This window comes from Myxine glutinosa, chromosome 7 (assembly GCF_964187855.1).
Source record: "Myxine glutinosa chromosome 7, kmMyxGlut1.1, whole genome shotgun sequence".
Classification (NCBI taxonomy): domain Eukaryota; kingdom Metazoa; phylum Chordata; class Myxini; order Myxiniformes; family Myxinidae; genus Myxine; species Myxine glutinosa.
The window spans coordinates 166,314,993-166,337,553 of record NC_136267.1 but is presented as its reverse complement, the minus strand read 5'-3'; the positions used below and the strand labels follow the sequence as shown (position 1 = coordinate 166,337,553).

Here is a 22,561-nt window from a genome sequence, read left to right as displayed (position 1 = left end):
CCCCATTAAATGTCGTGCCCAGGTCCACCGCACCACACGTAGCCAACTTTCGGACATCTTCCTAGTTATTCTTAATCTATGTCAGTTAAGGCCTCGTTTCCATTAATTATGACTCTTCGTTGCACCAGAATGTGATTATATGGCACCAGTAGTGAGTTTAGGACCTTCCCATACCTCCTCCCATCTTCTTCCCCAAACAACAACAACAACAACAACTACTACAGCTACAACAACAACAACAACTACTACAGCAACAACAATAACAACTACAACTACAACAACAATTACAACAACAACAGAGGAGATGGCGGCGGAGCGGGGGAGGATGCGTCCTCACACCGGCTCGATTAGCTCCAGACCATGCGCTCCACGGGGTTACCCCGAAGGGGCTGGCTGTCAGCTCCTCGTCAGGGGCGGAGCCAGTAACCCCCCCCGCACGCACCCAATGAGAGGCAACGTGCCGATTCCACGAGGCGGAGCTAACGAGCCGAGGGCGTGTCACTCCCCGCCGGATATACGCAGCCGCTTGCCGGACGTGACGTCAGATGCGCCCCCAGCTTGAGACGACAAGACGCCACCTCGAGCGCTGAGAGACCTCCTGCATCTTTTGGGCCGCGCCATCCTGTCCCTGAGCACAAGGTGCACCTTGTGCTGGCCATCGAATACCCGCTTTCCTTGTCATCAATCCCCGTGTGAGTCAGTTTTTGTCCTGTTTCTCTGTGGTCTGTCGGGAATAATATAAGGTTGTGTCTAAGTGCCTGTCTTCCTATGATGTACCTCTCGTCCCTGTAATCTAACCTTCCGCCTTAATATAACCTCCTCCGGAGGTCTTGAGAACTGAACCCCTGGTGTCGTATTGTGTCATTATAACCCAGCCGGGTGTCTTCTCTTTCCTATTGAGCCAGCGTAGCGCGGCTTCGTCGACGTTCGAGTACAATCGGGTAATTTGTGCGGACACGGCGGCCATTCCGCTCGGCCCACCTTAACATCAAAGTCGTGTCTGTAACAATTGGTGTCGGGAGTGAAATTCGAGGCCCGACCAAATTTTGAAAAAAAAAAAAACGAATAGAGGAAAAAAAAAAAAATTTGGTCAAAATTTGGAGCGGCCGAAATTTGTTTGTTTTACGAAACTCGAATTTTGCAAGTCGCGCTATGGCGGATCAAGACGGCTGGGGTCCGGTAGGGGAGAGTGAGGTAGGGTCGATCCAGGACCAAAATGAGGGACAGGAGGAGAGCGAAGCAGTGAGGGCGGCAGGTTCGCAAAATAGCGCCGTCACGCACGAAGAAGCGGGCGCGCAAAATGGCGCCTCGCTGATCACCGCGCCAGCGACCGTGGCAGCGCCCCCGATGGATTGGGGCCTTTTTTTCATACAAATGAAGGCCCTTATGGCCCAGAATAGCGAGAAAATGAGGGAGGAAACGAGGGCTAATAATGAGCGATTGGGTGAGCGATTGGAGGGCCAAATGGGGGTAATGAGGGACGAAGCGAGGGGTACCAGTGAGAAGTTAGACAATAATTTTGAGGAGTTAGACAAGAAAATTGAGAAGTTAGACAATAATTTTGAGGAGTTAGACAAGAAAATTGGGAAGTTAGACAATAATTTTGAGGAGTTAGACAACGGGATAAAAGAAGTAAAGAATGGGTTAACGGGGGTAGAAAACAGAATGGCCGCTCAAGAGAATCAGATAGAGGGAGTGAAACATGGGTTAACGGGGGTAGAAAACAGAATGGCCGCTCAAGAGAATCAAATGGAAGGGATGCAAAAAGGGTTAGAGGGGTTAGAAAACAGTATGGAAGGCAAATTGAGGGACATGAGGGACCAAGCGGAAAGGGAAGTTAAACAAATGGAGCAGCAGATAGAGGGGGTCAGAATGGGGGTAGAAACCAAACTGGATGCTCACAGGGAGGAAATGGAGCAGATGAGGGTGGCATCTGGGCAGGAGATGCAAGTGATGGGAGAGGAGATCAGAAGAGGAGTGAGTGAGGAGGTCGGAGGAGTGCGCGAGGAGGTGAGGCACTGTAAGGAGCGCATGGAGAAAGAGGTGAGAAAGGGGACTGTAAAGTTACAAGGGGGCATAGAGGACCTGACGCAGGAGGTGGAGCAGCTGACGGTGGGACAGACGGAGTTAGTGGAGCAGGTTCAAAGGAACACTGCGGTATTAGGAGGTTTAAAGGCGACACAGAAAGAACTAAAAGATGACTTGGTAGCGACGAAGAGGGAATGTCAGATGGTACGTGAGGGACTGACAACGAGGTTGGACGAAGTGATAGAGGTAATGGAGACGAAGGACCGGCAGGTGAGGACGCACATGGAAACGGTCAAGGTAGCCTTGGAGGACGAGCTTGAGGAGACGTACCGGGGAATAAAAGAGGTGAAGCACAAATTAGAAGAAGTGGAAGAAGGGATGAGCGAAATTAAGAAGCGACGGAGAGGGGATAAGAAAGAGATAAAAGAGGAGATAAAAGAATTGGTCCAAAGTCTGTGTTTGGATCGTGATGTGCTCGTTAACCGGATGAGGGATTCGCAGGTGATGGAGGAGAAGCGAAGAGGAAGAGGACCCGGTGTAAGTGGTGACCAATATGGTCGTGCGTATGATGCGCCAGGGGATTTAAGGAGCTTGGGGGTCGAGATGGACCCGGGTGTTCGTGAGAGGCCGTTGGTGAAGTGTGCGACAGGTCTGGTGTGCGAAAGAGGAGGTGTGCGAGAAAGTCCGACTCTGGGGTGTGTGAGGAAAAAGTGCGTGCCAAGGAGTAGTGAGGGTGCTGGCGAGAGTGAGTCGGTCGTAGCGTGTGTGCGAGGGAGCACGTGGAAGCGCGGTGTGGTGAGTGTTGCAGAGGGTGTGACGGGAGAGTGTGCGCAGGAGTGTGCGCGAGAAAGGTGTGTGACGGACAGGTGCATGAGGAAAGAGTGCGCTGTCAGAAGTAAGGAAGAGTGTCCACCTGTGGTGAGTGTTACAGAGGGTGTAACGGGAGAGTGTGCGCGAGAAAGGGGTGTGACCGACAGGTGCATGAGGAAAGAGTGCGCTGTCAGAAGTAAGGAAGAGTGTCCACCTGTGGTGAGTGTTACAGAGGGTGTAACGGGAGAGTGTGCGCGAGAAAGGGGTGTGACCGACAGGTGCATGAGGAAAGAGTGCGCTGTCAGAAGTAAGGAAGAGTGTCCACCTGTGGTGAGTGTTACAGAGGGTGTAACGGGAGAGTGTGCGCGAGAAAGGTGTGTGACGGACAGGTGCATGGGGAAAGAGTGCGCTGTCAAGAGTAAGGGTGAGTGCGCTGTCAGGAATGGAGGTGAAAGTAGTGAGAGTGACATGGAGCGTGAGTTAGTTGTGACAGGTGAGCGAGGATGTACACCTGGGATGGAAGGATGCACACCTGGAATGGTAGAGCGTGAGTGGGAATGCACGCTGGAGTTGGTGGTGAGGCACGTGGATGGGTGTGCGAATGAGGGCACACCTGTGATTGTCACAGAGGAGGGGGCGCGAAGAGGTGTGTTGGTGTGGTGTGCTACCAACGGATGTGTGCCAAAGTGTTCGGTGGTCAGGTGTGTGACCAAGGCTGTGAGTGGAATGGGTGTGCCTGGGTGTGTAAGGAACGGTACAAGGAGCATGGAAACGGCTGGAGGTGTGAGCAAGGAACGGGCTGCGGGGTGTAAGCAAGCAGGTGAAGCATCGACGGTGACCGGGTTAAAGGTTAGGTCGACTTTTAGCCGAAGCGGGCCCTCGGTGCGTGCCGGGTTTCGCGTGCCGCGAGAACCAGCGGGGATCCGAGCCACGGCGGGTTCGAAAGGACCGCCGTGCGCGATCCGTGCCGGGCCTCGCTTTGAACGGCCGCGTCCAGGCTCCACTAGGCGGAGCTGGCAGCCCGATAGGAAGGGTCGTTATGGCGACCACGTTTTGTTGAGACGTGCCGGCAGGTCGAGATCGGGACATTGGATGGCTCCACGCCGAGGTGATGCGTGGGATCTCGGCCCGGGTAAGCCCCCGTCCCTGCCCCGAATGCCGGACGCATCCACCCGCTGGCACAAAACAACCAGCATCCATTGCTTGGCTTTACGAAGCCGGGCTTTGGACAGGGATTGGCGCACCGAGAGGTAGTAGTGAGTAGACTGGGTGATGAGGTTAGTGTTTTGGACCCAAAATTAGAGAAAAACAAAATTTGATGATTGGCAAGGGATTGGCAAGGGATTGGCAGTAGTGATTGGCAGATGATGGGTAGTGATTGGCAAATTTTTGATTTGTTGAAATTTGATGTGCAAAATTGGTAGTGAGAGACCCCCGATGTGGTGGGATGGCAAATCCACCATCCCTCACAAGGGGGGGCAAAGGAGCACTAGATTATGGGGTGTATGGCAGTGAAAACTAGCCCGGGTGGGTTAGGATATGGTGTGTAGGGATCTAGCGAAGATTGACATTAGGTAACGTTAAGATTAGTTAGTGACTGATACCTGTAGTGGGGACGCAGGTAGATTAGTGTGGATTATAATGACGAGGGAGCGCAATAGTTTAAAGGGACGACTGGGAAGCGCAAGTTTCAGAAGGGAGTAGTTAGCTGAGATGATGCCGTGTGTTTGTGAGAATTGAACAGGTGTGATTGCGCAGGTGTGCAACTGGGCAGGTGTGTGGAGCAGTGTATGAGTAGTGAGTGTGTGGATCAGCGCGAATGCGCTTGGGGAGAGAAGGGTGCAGGTGGCACCAGGTGTGAGAGCACAGGTGTGCAAGTACAGGTGTGTGGAGAGAGTTGGAGTAAGTGGTACGGAGTGGTGTGCATGGTGCGAAGGTGTGGATGGGGGAAGAGTGGACCCCCTTTCACGAGTACCCGGGGCGGGTAGTGTAAGTGTTAGGTAGAGGGAGCAGGTAAATTATGGTTGGATATTGGCATTTGTGGTGCGGTTGCAGAATGGTGTTGTGAATGGGTGCATTAGTGTTGTGGAAATGGCTGGGCGTGTAGCCTGTTAGTGTGTGTAGTTGGTTGGGCACTCCACCACTGTGAGGATGTCGGCCAGGTGAGGCCGCAGGTGGGCTCTGGGAGCCGGTAGTTGTGAGTGGGTGCCTGAGGATCCCGGGTGTGGATCGGGCAGCCCAGTGCCAGAGAGGGCACGGAGTGGGGAGAGAGCCAGAGGGCCTTCCCCTGGTAGTTAGGTTAGGGTAAGGAGCAGGTAAGCTCGGAGGCAACTGCAGTGGTGGAGGGGTGCAGGTGGGTAGACCCACTGGGAGAGGTACACGCCACAGCCCAGAAATTGTACGAGGGCACCGGGAGATGAATCGGGGGAGTGAGACCCCAAATTGAAGAGCACCACAGTTTGGCCAATGGGAATTGGTTTTTAGAACCCATAGTGTAAGAGGGCCAATGGGTTGGCCGGAGAAAGACCCCGGGTAGTGTAAAGTTGTTAAAGTCATTTAGGAAATAGTTAGGATTGATGAACCTGTCGCACCATACGCAGCCACTTACCTGTGGTGATGATGATGACTCCACACCTGTGTTTTCTTTGTTTTGTTGCAGGAGATGAATCGCTGTGTGGATTTGTGAGACGCATCACGACGTGGATGAGACATTGGGGTGATTCCATCTCTCCCTCCCTAGGAGGGACTGATGATGAATTGGTGATAGCAAATTATGATGTTGAGTTGGAGATGGCAAATTATGATGTTGAGTTGAAAATGGCAAATTTGATTGGTTAGGAGGGAGAGAAGACGAATTTGGTTTATGGGAGGAACGGGGAAGACAGTAGGGATGTTTGTTGATTTGTAAAGTAGATGTTTATGGGTAGTGTTGTGTTTTGTGGATACAGTAAGGGGTAAGGGAGGGGCCATGTAGGTTACCTGGTGGGGGGGGGGGGCGTACGATAGGAACGTACCTGTCTCACCTGGTTCCCATGTGCCCCCAGTGTGCATTACCTTATATTGCGTGCACTTTTGCGCCCTTACCACCTTACTCACTTGTTTCTTCTTTTGTCTCCCACCTCCGAGGATCTGGCTTTGGGGTAGAGAGAGAGGAGAGAGAGGTGCTGGCTACGCAGTTGTGGGCCTGCACTTTCGCTGTTGGCTGCCTGGATCGATACACCATATGGACCGCAATGTTTGTGGCCACCCACAATGGACCGCAGTTCGTTTGCGGCCAAGCACCACCCGGGGATGGACCTATGGATCAACGTGGCACCTCTGCCATACAGGTGAACCACTAATAGTTAACACCACTGAAGGCCACACGAAGAGCAAGAGACACCTGCAGGGTTAGGGGTTGTCGCATTTATTTTTATTCCAATGAACAATGGTGACTGCACCGATTGGTGGTGGGGTGGTGCTTTTGATGCTGGGAAAGGGTGCTCTGCACGTTATTAAAGGCCGTCGGCCACAGAGCACTCGTGGGTTGGTGTATCGATGTTGGCAAGCGCGCTCTCTCTATGCATAACATCTGCATGTGTTCCTCCAAAAACAGGTCCTGGATCGTAGTGTAGATATCAGCGTAATCTTGTAAATAATGCTCCCTACCGGCTGTATGTTTAGTTTGAGAATTCTTTCCGGATTCGGTTATCCTGTGGGTGTGTTTCTGTGAGGAGAAGGGTGCAACGTCGCAGGGGGACATATTTACTCATTTGTGAATATCTGTAAAACTGTCGCACTCAGGGTAGAGTTAATAGTAGAGGGAACTACATTGCGTGCCACACTAAAGTAGGTAAAAATTTATCGGGTCGGGACGCCCCGAGGGTAGAGAAGGGTGCAATGTTGCGAATATGGAATTTGGCCTCCATATCCGCTTGTAAATATTCCCCTATTTTCTCCAATACTCCCCAACTTTCCCCAATCCCCCATTCCCTAGTCCCATTGCATGTAAATAACAATCAGTAGAGCCGACCTTCCCCTTATTCCCCCATTAAATGTCGTGCCCAGGTCCACCGCACCACACGTAGCCAACTTTCGGACATCTTCCTAGTTATTCTTAATCTATGTCAGTTAAGGCCTCGTTTCCATTAATTATGACTCTTCGTTGCACCAGAATGTGATTATATGGCACCAGTAGTGAGTTTAGGACCTTCCCATACCTCCTCCCATCTTCTTCCCCAAACAACAACAACAACAACAACTACTACAGCTACAACAACAACAACAACTACTACAGCAACAACAATAACAACTACAACTACAACAACAATTACAACAACAACAGAGGAGATGGCGGCGGAGCGGGGGAGGATGCGTCCTCACACCGGCTCGATTAGCTCCAGACCATGCGCTCCACGGGGTTACCCCGAAGGGGCTGGCTGTCAGCTCCTCGTCAGGGGCGGAGCCAGTAACCCCCCCCGCACGCACCCAATGAGAGGCAACGTGCCGATTCCACGAGGCGGAGCTAACGAGCCGAGGGCGTGTCACTCCCCGCCGGATATACGCAGCCGCTTGCCGGACGTGACGTCAGATGCGCCCCCAGCTTGAGACGACAAGACGCCACCTCGAGCGCTGAGAGACCTCCTGCATCTTTTGGGCCGCGCCATCCTGTCCCTGAGCACAAGGTGCACCTTGTGCTGGCCATCGAATACCCGCTTTCCTTGTCATCAATCCCCGTGTGAGTCAGTTTTTGTCCTGTTTCTCTGTGGTCTGTCGGGAATAATATAAGGTTGTGTCTAAGTGCCTGTCTTCCTATGATGTACCTCTCGTCCCTGTAATCTAACCTTCCGCCTTAATATAACCTCCTCCGGAGGTCTTGAGAACTGAACCCCTGGTGTCGTATTGTGTCATTATAACCCAGCCGGGTGTCTTCTCTTTCCTATTGAGCCAGCGTAGCGCGGCTTCGTCGACGTTCGAGTACAATCGGGTAATTTGTGCGGACACGGCGGCCATTCCGCTCGGCCCACCTTAACATCAAAGTCGTGTCTGTAACAATTGGTGTCGGGAGTGAAATTCGAGGCCCGACCAAATTTTGAAAAAAAAAAAAACGAATAGAGGAAAAAAAAAAAAATTTGGTCAAAATTTGGAGCGGCCGAAATTTGTTTGTTTTACGAAACTCGAATTTTGCAAGTCGCGCTATGGCGGATCAAGACGGCTGGGGTCCGGTAGGGGAGAGTGAGGTAGGGTCGATCCAGGACCAAAATGAGGGACAGGAGGAGAGCGAAGCAGTGAGGGCGGCAGGTTCGCAAAATAGCGCCGTCACGCACGAAGAAGCGGGCGCGCAAAATGGCGCCTCGCTGATCACCGCGCCAGCGACCGTGGCAGCGCCCCCGATGGATTGGGGCCTTTTTTTCATACAAATGAAGGCCCTTATGGCCCAGAATAGCGAGAAAATGAGGGAGGAAACGAGGGCTAATAATGAGCGATTGGGTGAGCGATTGGAGGGCCAAATGGGGGTAATGAGGGACGAAGCGAGGGGTACCAGTGAGAAGTTAGACAATAATTTTGAGGAGTTAGACAAGAAAATTGAGAAGTTAGACAATAATTTTGAGGAGTTAGACAAGAAAATTGGGAAGTTAGACAATAATTTTGAGGAGTTAGACAACGGGATAAAAGAAGTAAAGAATGGGTTAACGGGGGTAGAAAACAGAATGGCCGCTCAAGAGAATCAGATAGAGGGAGTGAAACATGGGTTAACGGGGGTAGAAAACAGAATGGCCGCTCAAGAGAATCAAATGGAAGGGATGCAAAAAGGGTTAGAGGGGTTAGAAAACAGTATGGAAGGCAAATTGAGGGACATGAGGGACCAAGCGGAAAGGGAAGTTAAACAAATGGAGCAGCAGATAGAGGGGGTCAGAATGGGGGTAGAAACCAAACTGGATGCTCACAGGGAGGAAATGGAGCAGATGAGGGTGGCATCTGGGCAGGAGATGCAAGTGATGGGAGAGGAGATCAGAAGAGGAGTGAGTGAGGAGGTCGGAGGAGTGCGCGAGGAGGTGAGGCACTGTAAGGAGCGCATGGAGAAAGAGGTGAGAAAGGGGACTGTAAAGTTACAAGGGGGCATAGAGGACCTGACGCAGGAGGTGGAGCAGCTGACGGTGGGACAGACGGAGTTAGTGGAGCAGGTTCAAAGGAACACTGCGGTATTAGGAGGTTTAAAGGCGACACAGAAAGAACTAAAAGATGACTTGGTAGCGACGAAGAGGGAATGTCAGATGGTACGTGAGGGACTGACAACGAGGTTGGACGAAGTGATAGAGGTAATGGAGACGAAGGACCGGCAGGTGAGGACGCACATGGAAACGGTCAAGGTAGCCTTGGAGGACGAGCTTGAGGAGACGTACCGGGGAATAAAAGAGGTGAAGCACAAATTAGAAGAAGTGGAAGAAGGGATGAGCGAAATTAAGAAGCGACGGAGAGGGGATAAGAAAGAGATAAAAGAGGAGATAAAAGAATTGGTCCAAAGTCTGTGTTTGGATCGTGATGTGCTCGTTAACCGGATGAGGGATTCGCAGGTGATGGAGGAGAAGCGAAGAGGAAGAGGACCCGGTGTAAGTGGTGACCAATATGGTCGTGCGTATGATGCGCCAGGGGATTTAAGGAGCTTGGGGGTCGAGATGGACCCGGGTGTTCGTGAGAGGCCGTTGGTGAAGTGTGCGACAGGTCTGGTGTGCGAAAGAGGAGGTGTGCGAGAAAGTCCGACTCTGGGGTGTGTGAGGAAAAAGTGCGTGCCAAGGAGTAGTGAGGGTGCTGGCGAGAGTGAGTCGGTCGTAGCGTGTGTGCGAGGGAGCACGTGGAAGCGCGGTGTGGTGAGTGTTGCAGAGGGTGTGACGGGAGAGTGTGCGCAGGAGTGTGCGCGAGAAAGGTGTGTGACGGACAGGTGCATGAGGAAAGAGTGCGCTGTCAGAAGTAAGGAAGAGTGTCCACCTGTGGTGAGTGTTACAGAGGGTGTAACGGGAGAGTGTGCGCGAGAAAGGGGTGTGACCGACAGGTGCATGAGGAAAGAGTGCGCTGTCAGAAGTAAGGAAGAGTGTCCACCTGTGGTGAGTGTTACAGAGGGTGTAACGGGAGAGTGTGCGCGAGAAAGGGGTGTGACCGACAGGTGCATGAGGAAAGAGTGCGCTGTCAGAAGTAAGGAAGAGTGTCCACCTGTGGTGAGTGTTACAGAGGGTGTAACGGGAGAGTGTGCGCGAGAAAGGTGTGTGACGGACAGGTGCATGGGGAAAGAGTGCGCTGTCAAGAGTAAGGGTGAGTGCGCTGTCAGGAATGGAGGTGAAAGTAGTGAGAGTGACATGGAGCGTGAGTTAGTTGTGACAGGTGAGCGAGGATGTACACCTGGGATGGAAGGATGCACACCTGGAATGGTAGAGCGTGAGTGGGAATGCACGCTGGAGTTGGTGGTGAGGCACGTGGATGGGTGTGCGAATGAGGGCACACCTGTGATTGTCACAGAGGAGGGGGCGCGAAGAGGTGTGTTGGTGTGGTGTGCTACCAACGGATGTGTGCCAAAGTGTTCGGTGGTCAGGTGTGTGACCAAGGCTGTGAGTGGAATGGGTGTGCCTGGGTGTGTAAGGAACGGTACAAGGAGCATGGAAACGGCTGGAGGTGTGAGCAAGGAACGGGCTGCGGGGTGTAAGCAAGCAGGTGAAGCATCGACGGTGACCGGGTTAAAGGTTAGGTCGACTTTTAGCCGAAGCGGGCCCTCGGTGCGTGCCGGGTTTCGCGTGCCGCGAGAACCAGCGGGGATCCGAGCCACGGCGGGTTCGAAAGGACCGCCGTGCGCGATCCGTGCCGGGCCTCGCTTTGAACGGCCGCGTCCAGGCTCCACTAGGCGGAGCTGGCAGCCCGATAGGAAGGGTCGTTATGGCGACCACGTTTTGTTGAGACGTGCCGGCAGGTCGAGATCGGGACATTGGATGGCTCCACGCCGAGGTGATGCGTGGGATCTCGGCCCGGGTAAGCCCCCGTCCCTGCCCCGAATGCCGGACGCATCCACCCGCTGGCACAAAACAACCAGCATCCATTGCTTGGCTTTACGAAGCCGGGCTTTGGACAGGGATTGGCGCACCGAGAGGTAGTAGTGAGTAGACTGGGTGATGAGGTTAGTGTTTTGGACCCAAAATTAGAGAAAAACAAAATTTGATGATTGGCAAGGGATTGGCAAGGGATTGGCAGTAGTGATTGGCAGATGATGGGTAGTGATTGGCAAATTTTTGATTTGTTGAAATTTGATGTGCAAAATTGGTAGTGAGAGACCCCCGATGTGGTGGGATGGCAAATCCACCATCCCTCACAAGGGGGGGCAAAGGAGCACTAGATTATGGGGTGTATGGCAGTGAAAACTAGCCCGGGTGGGTTAGGATATGGTGTGTAGGGATCTAGCGAAGATTGACATTAGGTAACGTTAAGATTAGTTAGTGACTGATACCTGTAGTGGGGACGCAGGTAGATTAGTGTGGATTATAATGACGAGGGAGCGCAATAGTTTAAAGGGACGACTGGGAAGCGCAAGTTTCAGAAGGGAGTAGTTAGCTGAGATGATGCCGTGTGTTTGTGAGAATTGAACAGGTGTGATTGCGCAGGTGTGCAACTGGGCAGGTGTGTGGAGCAGTGTATGAGTAGTGAGTGTGTGGATCAGCGCGAATGCGCTTGGGGAGAGAAGGGTGCAGGTGGCACCAGGTGTGAGAGCACAGGTGTGCAAGTACAGGTGTGTGGAGAGAGTTGGAGTAAGTGGTACGGAGTGGTGTGCATGGTGCGAAGGTGTGGATGGGGGAAGAGTGGACCCCCTTTCACGAGTACCCGGGGCGGGTAGTGTAAGTGTTAGGTAGAGGGAGCAGGTAAATTATGGTTGGATATTGGCATTTGTGGTGCGGTTGCAGAATGGTGTTGTGAATGGGTGCATTAGTGTTGTGGAAATGGCTGGGCGTGTAGCCTGTTAGTGTGTGTAGTTGGTTGGGCACTCCACCACTGTGAGGATGTCGGCCAGGTGAGGCCGCAGGTGGGCTCTGGGAGCCGGTAGTTGTGAGTGGGTGCCTGAGGATCCCGGGTGTGGATCGGGCAGCCCAGTGCCAGAGAGGGCACGGAGTGGGGAGAGAGCCAGAGGGCCTTCCCCTGGTAGTTAGGTTAGGGTAAGGAGCAGGTAAGCTCGGAGGCAACTGCAGTGGTGGAGGGGTGCAGGTGGGTAGACCCACTGGGAGAGGTACACGCCACAGCCCAGAAATTGTACGAGGGCACCGGGAGATGAATCGGGGGAGTGAGACCCCAAATTGAAGAGCACCACAGTTTGGCCAATGGGAATTGGTTTTTAGAACCCATAGTGTAAGAGGGCCAATGGGTTGGCCGGAGAAAGACCCCGGGTAGTGTAAAGTTGTTAAAGTCATTTAGGAAATAGTTAGGATTGATGAACCTGTCGCACCATACGCAGCCACTTACCTGTGGTGATGATGATGACTCCACACCTGTGTTTTCTTTGTTTTGTTGCAGGAGATGAATCGCTGTGTGGATTTGTGAGACGCATCACGACGTGGATGAGACATTGGGGTGATTCCATCTCTCCCTCCCTAGGAGGGACTGATGATGAATTGGTGATAGCAAATTATGATGTTGAGTTGGAGATGGCAAATTATGATGTTGAGTTGAAAATGGCAAATTTGATTGGTTAGGAGGGAGAGAAGACGAATTTGGTTTATGGGAGGAACGGGGAAGACAGTAGGGATGTTTGTTGATTTGTAAAGTAGATGTTTATGGGTAGTGTTGTGTTTTGTGGATACAGTAAGGGGTAAGGGAGGGGCCATGTAGGTTACCTGGTGGGGGGGGGGGGCGTACGATAGGAACGTACCTGTCTCACCTGGTTCCCATGTGCCCCCAGTGTGCATTACCTTATATTGCGTGCACTTTTGCGCCCTTACCACCTTACTCACTTGTTTCTTCTTTTGTCTCCCACCTCCGAGGATCTGGCTTTGGGGTAGAGAGAGAGGAGAGAGAGGTGCTGGCTACGCAGTTGTGGGCCTGCACTTTCGCTGTTGGCTGCCTGGATCGATACACCATATGGACCGCAATGTTTGTGGCCACCCACAATGGACCGCAGTTCGTTTGCGGCCAAGCACCACCCGGGGATGGACCTATGGATCAACGTGGCACCTCTGCCATACAGGTGAACCACTAATAGTTAACACCACTGAAGGCCACACGAAGAGCAAGAGACACCTGCAGGGTTAGGGGTTGTCGCATTTATTTTTATTCCAATGAACAATGGTGACTGCACCGATTGGTGGTGGGGTGGTGCTTTTGATGCTGGGAAAGGGTGCTCTGCACGTTATTAAAGGCCGTCGGCCACAGAGCACTCGTGGGTTGGTGTATCGATGTTGGCAAGCGCGCTCTCTCTATGCATAACATCTGCATGTGTTCCTCCAAAAACAGGTCCTGGATCGTAGTGTAGATATCAGCGTAATCTTGTAAATAATGCTCCCTACCGGCTGTATGTTTAGTTTGAGAATTCTTTCCGGATTCGGTTATCCTGTGGGTGTGTTTCTGTGAGGAGAAGGGTGCAACGTCGCAGGGGGACATATTTACTCATTTGTGAATATCTGTAAAACTGTCGCACTCAGGGTAGAGTTAATAGTAGAGGGAACTACATTGCGTGCCACACTAAAGTAGGTAAAAATTTATCGGGTCGGGACGCCCCGAGGGTAGAGAAGGGTGCAATGTTGCGAATATGGAATTTGGCCTCCATATCCGCTTGTAAATATTCCCCTATTTTCTCCAATACTCCCCAACTTTCCCCAATCCCCCATTCCCTAGTCCCATTGCATGTAAATAACAATCAGTAGAGCCGACCTTCCCCTTATTCCCCCATTAAATGTCGTGCCCAGGTCCACCGCACCACACGTAGCCAACTTTCGGACATCTTCCTAGTTATTCTTAATCTATGTCAGTTAAGGCCTCGTTTCCATTAATTATGACTCTTCGTTGCACCAGAATGTGATTATATGGCACCAGTAGTGAGTTTAGGACCTTCCCATACCTCCTCCCATCTTCTTCCCCAAACAACAACAACAACAACAACTACTACAGCTACAACAACAACAACAACTACTACAGCAACAACAATAACAACTACAACTACAACAACAATTACAACAACAACAGAGGAGATGGCGGCGGAGCGGGGGAGGATGCGTCCTCACACCGGCTCGATTAGCTCCAGACCATGCGCTCCACGGGGTTACCCCGAAGGGGCTGGCTGTCAGCTCCTCGTCAGGGGCGGAGCCAGTAACCCCCCCCGCACGCACCCAATGAGAGGCAACGTGCCGATTCCACGAGGCGGAGCTAACGAGCCGAGGGCGTGTCACTCCCCGCCGGATATACGCAGCCGCTTGCCGGACGTGACGTCAGATGCGCCCCCAGCTTGAGACGACAAGACGCCACCTCGAGCGCTGAGAGACCTCCTGCATCTTTTGGGCCGCGCCATCCTGTCCCTGAGCACAAGGTGCACCTTGTGCTGGCCATCGAATACCCGCTTTCCTTGTCATCAATCCCCGTGTGAGTCAGTTTTTGTCCTGTTTCTCTGTGGTCTGTCGGGAATAATATAAGGTTGTGTCTAAGTGCCTGTCTTCCTATGATGTACCTCTCGTCCCTGTAATCTAACCTTCCGCCTTAATATAACCTCCTCCGGAGGTCTTGAGAACTGAACCCCTGGTGTCGTATTGTGTCATTATAACCCAGCCGGGTGTCTTCTCTTTCCTATTGAGCCAGCGTAGCGCGGCTTCGTCGACGTTCGAGTACAATCGGGTAATTTGTGCGGACACGGCGGCCATTCCGCTCGGCCCACCTTAACATCAAAGTCGTGTCTGTAACAATATAAACCACAAACACGTATGATTACTATTTTAAACAGATACTAATGCTGTTCAACGATAAACTGAAAACTACAGAGGAATCCGGACATCCTTGAGGCCATCTCTGCTTATCGCGTCGACTATCACACCTGATCATAGATCTACTGTGGTCTATATACATGATACCTCACAAGGGTTAATTCCACAACCCTTCCTGCTGCTTTCATGGAATTTTTCCAAGGCTGCTTCTAATAACAAAAGTAATAATAACACTTATGATAATAGCATAATATTAATGTTATTACGAAACAATATCCCCCACACCAAAGGGTTTTGTGACCTGTGATATTGCCCTCCCTTCCCCCTCCTCCCCCCCCCCCCCTGCCCCCGACACCCTTACGGAAGTACATTTTATTATAAGGAATCTAGAATTGTGAGCTACGGTCTGATTGTTTGAATGACCTGATCTAACATATTATGGTGCCATGCATGGTCTGATCACAAGTTAAAACTAGATGGTATTCATAGAACTAGGGAGATACCCATGCTACGCACAGGTGGGAGGCCAGAAGCAAACAGGCAATGCAAATACGGCGAATGCTAAAGCATGAAACCAATAAATTCCACATTCGTGTAGCACCTTCAGTCGTACGTCAGACAAGGACAGGAAGTTCGTGAAGGACTTCCATGAAAAACGTACCCGTTCACAAACAAACGGGTACGTTTACATATAGAAACATCGATCGATCGTGGGACCGTGGCGAATCTGCATATGGCGATCCGTGAAGTTCACGTTCAGAAAGTAGAAACCATCACGGCATGTCATCATTCACTTGAACTCGATATCACTTTTTTCATTCCAAACAACATAACTCCAATAAATCACAAAATAAACTTTTAACAGCATTCTTAATGTTTCCTTCATTGTAAAAACTACCAAATCAACAGTTAAAAGGATTTTGAGCCAATAGCTGTTACGGCCTTGGCAAGATCGATGGAGACAGCGATCTGTTAGCATATTCATCACCCAAATAGCTACAGTCACGTGAAAAAGTAAGTACACCCCATGTAAAGTTTTGACTTTTTCAACATATTTCAACATACAGCTATTTGATCTTCATTTCAACAATATTGACAGATAAAGGTGATATAATATAACAAATATCATGAAACATTTACATTATGTAGTCCATTGTATAATTTAAAAAAAACATAAATGCAAATTTTGCATGTGGAAAAAGTAAGTACACCCCTACATTTATCACTACTTCAAATACCTAAAAGTAGAATCAGATGCACCATCTCAGGTGCAAATGATTAGAACATCGTTAGAGAGGATCTTGGAGGAACCTGTCTTATTTAAACCTCAGACATTTAGTTTGGTTTGCTCTTTGTTGTTGAAGTGTGCGGCGTCACCATGCCTAGATCAAAAGAGCTCTCTGAGGCCTTCAGAAAGAAGGTTATAGATGCCCTCGAGTCTGGGAGGGGATTTGAAAATATCTCTAAACAATTTGAAATCAATCATTCGACTGTCCGGAAGATCATCTACAAGTGGAGAAGATTCCAAACAACTGCCAACTTGTTCAGGCCAGGCCGCCCCAGCACGTTCAGCCCGAGGGCAAACCGCATGATGCTGAAAGAAGTCTCTAAGAACCCCAGAATGTCATCATGGGACCTACAGGTAGCTCTTGCCACTGTTGATGTCAAAGTGCACGAGTCTATCATTAGAAAGAGGCTGCACAAATTTTATTTGCCTGGGAGGTGTGCCAGGAGGAAACCTTTGCTGTCCAGAAAGAACATCAAGGCAAGACTAATGTTTGCCAATGAACACCTAGGCAAAGACCAGCACTTCTGGAACAATGTGCTCTGGACAGATGAGTCAAAGGTAGAGCTATTTGGCCACAGTACCAGAAGACATGTTTGGCGAAAACCAAAGACAGCATTTGACCACAAGAACCTGATACCAACTGTAAAGCATGGTGGTGGAAATATTATGGTTTGGGGCAGCTTCGCTGCATCAGGGCCTGGGCAGCTCACCATCATAGAATCCACTATGAATTCTTCATTGTACCAGAGGGTGCTTGAGGATAATGTGAGGCCATCTGTCGGAAAGTTGAAGCTCAACCGAAGGTGGACCTTGCAACACGACAATGACCCTAAACATACCAGTAAATCCACCAAGGAATGGCTGAAAAGAAAGAAATGGAGGGTTCTGGAATGGCCAAGTCAAAGCCCAGATCTAAATCCCATCGAGATGTTATGGGGTTATTTGAAACGAGCTGTGCATGCAAGAAACCCCTCAAACATTTTACAGCTGAAAGAATTCTGCATGGAGGAGTGGGAAAAAATTTCTCCCAGTCGATGTCAGAGACTGGTAGACAGTTATACGAAACGCCTACTTTAGTTGTTTCTGCCAAAGGGGGCAATACCACCTATTAGATCCAAGGGTGTACTTACTTTTTCCACATGCGAAATTTGCATTTATGTTTATTTAAATTATACAATGGACTACAAAATGTAAATGTTTCATGATATTTGTTATATTATATCACCTTTAGCTGTCAATATTGTTGAAATGAAGATCACATAGCTGTATGTTGAAATATGTTGAAAAAGTCAAAACTTTACATGGGGTGTACTTACTTTTTCACGTGACTGTATGTGGAATTATCTCATGTAGAGATTAAATGTCGTTTGAACTTTGGCCGAGGTCATTATTTACTTTTAATGTTGTTTATATACGAACTAGGGCATGCCCGTACTATATATATATGCCCGTACATGCCCGTACTTCCTAGGGCATGCCCGTACTATATCTATATCTAAAATTATATCCCCCCCCTCTATTTACATGAAATGGTTTGGTCCAAAGCGAACGGCTTGCGAGTACGGTGACAATCCCCCCCCCCTCTATTTACATGAAATGGTTTGGTCCAAAGCGAACGGCTTGCGGAGTTTGGTAAAGAAATCGCCATAGCGTGCACAAACGCGCAGGAAAGCGAAAGAATCGCAAATTAGTTTTAATTAGTTGTAAAACATAGTTTAACGCCAACATAGTTTGCCAACGTGAAATAAATGAATACGCTCTCAAATGTGCCGTCCGAGGCAGAGTCTGTTCGCCACGTTCGGCACACGTGATAGCTCGCTGCTCTCTGATTGGTTGAATCGTTTTTTGGACATAGCTCGCTAACTACTTGTCCGATTAATTTCAAACCTTGAAAAGGCACATCCTCGGGTCCCCAGCAATATACCTGGCAAGTTTAAAGTATATCGGACCGGTAGTTGTCGAGAAACAGCGGTCACAGACAAACATACACACAGAGATTAGTGGAATTATAGATAGATGATGTTTAATGATGTTTATATTGGTTTTGGGTCGTCCTTTCCGCATATCTCGTGGGATTGTAAGTTGGAGAGATGGCCGTGATCGGGGAGCAAAGGCAAGAGAGGTGGAATTCTCTCAAGCAGGGATTCAACCCGTGTCCTTATAAAAGGTCTTTGTCTGAGGTCACCGAGTCTGATCGGTGTAGCTGTGCAGCGATCGGTGCAACCGTTTGTGCGACACCCGGGAAAACAACATCGTCACTATGAGAACATCGTCACAATGAACGTTATGCAAACACGAATGTTATGCGGGAGTCCAAACCTGAGAATGCTGGAGACAAGCTGAAATTGGGAAAACTAAATAGCCTATTTTACTCCTGGAGATCCCAGGATTATCCACACAAAATATCGTTGCGATCGATTCAGCAGTTTTTACGGTACCTTCGAACGGACGGACGGACACACAGACGGACGGACATTTGGTGAATTATTCATAGAATACTTACCCTGCGCAGTCAACTTGTTGCGAGGCAACTCTTCTGTTTTTGAACATTTTTTTTCTTTGATCCAATATGGCTGCCAGACCACGTGAGCGATGACATCATAAATTTATATTCTCTAATATAATTGTTGCATAGATCACGCTCAACACATTTCAAACTGATCAGACTAAGCATTGTCCCTGTCGAATTATGACGTCATAATTATGGCACCAATGACGTCATCGTTAACAACACCTATTCCCCATGTGGAGTTCTTTACAATGAACCATGTTTCAATTTTTTTCCAAGCAGCGGTTTTGGAGATATAGAGGTGCAACATTTTTCGGTTTTTTGAAGATGGCACCTGTAACACATGACCTATGACGTCATGATTATCATTAAAATATTCTAAAGGAGGAGGCGCTCCTATGGTGAAAATTTCGTCTCCATCAGACCAACAGTTACTGAAAAAAATAAACAATGATCGGATGGATAAGTGCTTATTCCCCATGGGGAGTAGTTGACAATGAGCCAGGCCTCAATTTTTTCCATGGAGTGGTTTCAGAGATATAGAGGTGCGAAGTTTTTCAAAGATGGCGCTTGCACCACGTGACCTATGACGTCATAATAATCATTCAAATATTCTACAGGAGGAGGCGCTCCTATGGTGAAAATTCCATGCCAATCGGACCAACTGTTGCCGAGAAAATGAATTTTGAAAATGCAGACATGTACGGCACACGGCACACGTACGTAGGGGGAATGCTTAACCTCGCTTTTCGCTTCGCGAGCGCAGGGTAACAAGCCTGTGCCCCATTAGCGACGTGTGGTGAGGTGAGCATAGCAAGCTGATCCACAATAGTAAACCAAAAATTGTTTTGTTGTTGGCCATTTGAAGAGAACAAGGTTTTTAGAAACAGGAAAACTAAACTTTATTTAATTCATCTTTTTATAGCTCACCTGGAACGAAGTCCACGGGAGATTATGCGATGGCGCGTTGTCCGTCCGTCCGTCAGTCCATCCGTAAACACTTGAAACTTCTTCTCTGAAACTGCTGATAGGATTGTGACCAAATTTGGCACAAATTATATTTGTTGTGTTGTGACTAAAGTTTGTTCACGGCATTCAAAAAATCGGGGTCTCAAGGGGTCTTTCGGGGGTTAAAGTGGATCCAGGTTTGACCCCTCAAAATAGGAATTTGCTTTTTCCTCTGAAACTACACACACCAGTTCGATGAAACTTTACCACGACCTTCACCACCCGTGATGTACCAAAGTTTGTTCACGGCATTAAAAAAAACCCTGCCTCTTTCGGGGTCTATGGGGGGGGCGGTTGCCCCCTAAAATAGGTATCTGCTTTCTTTTCAGAAACTACACACGCAATTCCGATGATACTTTACCACGACCTTCACCACCCGTGATGTACCAAAGTTTGTTCACGGCATTAAAAAAAAAACCTGCCCCTTTGGGAGTAACAAGGGGTCAAAGTGGGTCCAGGTTTGACCCCCCCAAAATAGTAATTTGCTTTCTTCTCTGAAACTACATAAACGATTTCGATGAAACTTCACCACAACCTTCACCACCCGTGATGTACCAAAGCTTGTTCACGGCATTAAAAAAAAACGTGCTCCTTTCGGGGTCTATGGGGGGGGGGGGGGGAGGGAGGGTTGCCCCCAAAATAGGTATCTGCTTTCTTTTCAGAAACTACACATGCAATTCCGATGAAACTTGGCCACAATCTTAATCACCCGTATTGTACCAAATTTTGTTCCTGGAATTTAAAAAATTGGGGTCTAAGGTGGTGTATGGGGGGGGGGCATGCCCCCCAAAATAGGTTTTTGCTTTTTTCTCAGAACCTACACACACAATTTTGTTGAAACTTCATCAAAACCTTCATCATCCGTGATGTACCAATGTTTGTTCAAGGCATTGGAAAAATTGGGGTCTGAGAAGGGTCACGGGGTGGGAAGGGGGGGGGGGGGTTGCCCCCCAAAATATGTATTTTTTTTAATTTTTTTTGTATAAACTCTTATGATTATGTTAGTATGATTCTACATGTTGCCCTGTCTTCTAGTAAGCATTGACATTCGTATAAAATACCCTTATTCCGTGCAGTATACTGTTTATTCTACCAGGTGAGCACTAGGGGTATTGCCCCTGTGTTTTTTCTTGTTGTCATATGAAGAATGCGTGCTCATAAAATATGTTTACACAACATGTCACAGGCAATCAGCTCTTGTGCAATCCTGTGCCACCTGTGCAACCAGGAAGAGAGAAGTTGTGATGTTGCTTACACAGTAGTGGAAAGGTTGTCGGGAGCTAATGCGTATTGGACCATAGTACTATTAAATTTCGAATTTAGCCTGGTGGTTGCTGTGGTGTGGCGAGTGCCACTGATGCAGTGCCCCTTCCACATTACACAAACATTGAGGCTCATTGCAGAGCTAAATGAAAATAGAGTGATGTTGACACAACGAAGGAGCAGAAGTTGGCATATAAGGGAGGACAGAGAAATTGGGAAGGAACGAACTCATCGAAAGCAAAAGTAGGGACAGACAGGACAACGGGACCGAGTGGGATGAATAGACAAAGATTGTGTAAGCAGCCATGAAATAACTGACAAACAGTGTAAATGTGAAAAAGTGTGGGTGGACACATTATAGGGCAGGAATTTGGAATTTGTTCAGGATGTCAGTAACAACTTCATACTCTTGGTAAAAAAGACCGTGGGATTTTGAACACCCACAGCATTCATTGCTGGCAGATGGTTTCCCGGCTAATACCCATCCGAGGGACAGTACACTCAGTGATGCCATCCATTACTTACTTGCAAAACAGCTGTCCGATAGTTTATCGTCAGCTTGAGAATTTAAACCGGACTACACAGCTCAAAAGCAGGTGCGCTTCCTCTGCACTTTTCTGAGGTTTAGGTGTAGTGGAAGAGGGGAGGAGAGGTCAAAATAATTAATTGCATTTCAAAATTTTAATTAACATTAACGTTTATTCAATCAATTAAATGTTCTTTTGTTTTTAATTAACAACGAAAAACAAGCAAAACAAATTGTAGATATTGGAGGAGCGGAGTTGATTATATTGTTAATGGAATTGAGATCTAGATGTGAAATGGAAAGCAGGAATTTTGAGTTTGGCTTCGATAACTATTTCTGTTATACAAATCACAATTGACTTTCCTGGACATGTTTCCTTCTCCTCCATGCAGGGAAAATAGCTAAGCGCCTTCCAAGGAAATTGAAGGCAACAGAGGGTGATCAAGCTGTATTCCAAACACAGATGACAAGCTCACAATTGCAGAGCCACTGGCTCTGGAAGGGAGAGAAGGTTCTTCATCATCCACGTGCTGTGATCCAAGAGGATGGTCTGTTTCGCTTTCTCATCTTGCACGATCTTAGACCAGAAGATTCTGGAGAGGTCAGCTTCGTGGTTGATGGATCCCGAACCACATCTCAACTCTGCGTCAAGGGTGCAGGTTCTCTTTATTTCTCTGTATTCTGCATCATATGATTTTTTAAAACTTTCATCCACAAAAGGACTGTTTATTTAACATTTATATAAATTTAATAAACTGTGTTTGTTCAGGATTTTATGGGATCTTTAATATGATTGGGTCATTGGATGAATCTCGTAAATGTGGTAGAAAAAATTACTTTTAATTGTACATTGTAATATTTACATAGAAAGTTACTAATTAATTTATCTACCTATTGCTAAAACAGAACCACCTTTAGAGACCATTTTTCCCCGCAGAGCAGAGGTTGGCCTTTTTCAGGCACCGTGGTCCCCTTTTTTGAAGCAATGTTTTATGGCCGGATGCCCTTCCTGCCGCCAACCCTGTTGGTCACCTCTTGCGACACACAGGGAATTACCAGTGACCTGGTACTCAATTTTCCGACATCAGAAGGATGACAGGCCGAGTCAACGCCGCTGGCATTACTTCAGCGATTGACTGGGATTCAAACCCTGGATCCTAGGATCCCAAACCAGCACCCTAACCGCTAAGCCAACACCAGGCTCACCTATTGCT

General features: G+C 48.8%; 1 protein-coding gene across 1 annotated transcript in view; it reads left to right on the top strand.

Annotated features, from left to right (window-relative positions):
- Positions 1–22,561, top strand: part of LOC137413152 (obscurin-like protein 1) — a 135,967-nt gene that overhangs the window by 14,177 nt on the left and 99,229 nt on the right. Inside the window, exon 4 of the mRNA XM_078782520.1 lies at positions 21,740–22,006. Coding sequence (XP_078638646.1) covers positions 21,740–22,006 — 267 coding nt within the window. The remainder of the gene's footprint in view (positions 1–21,739; positions 22,007–22,561) is intronic.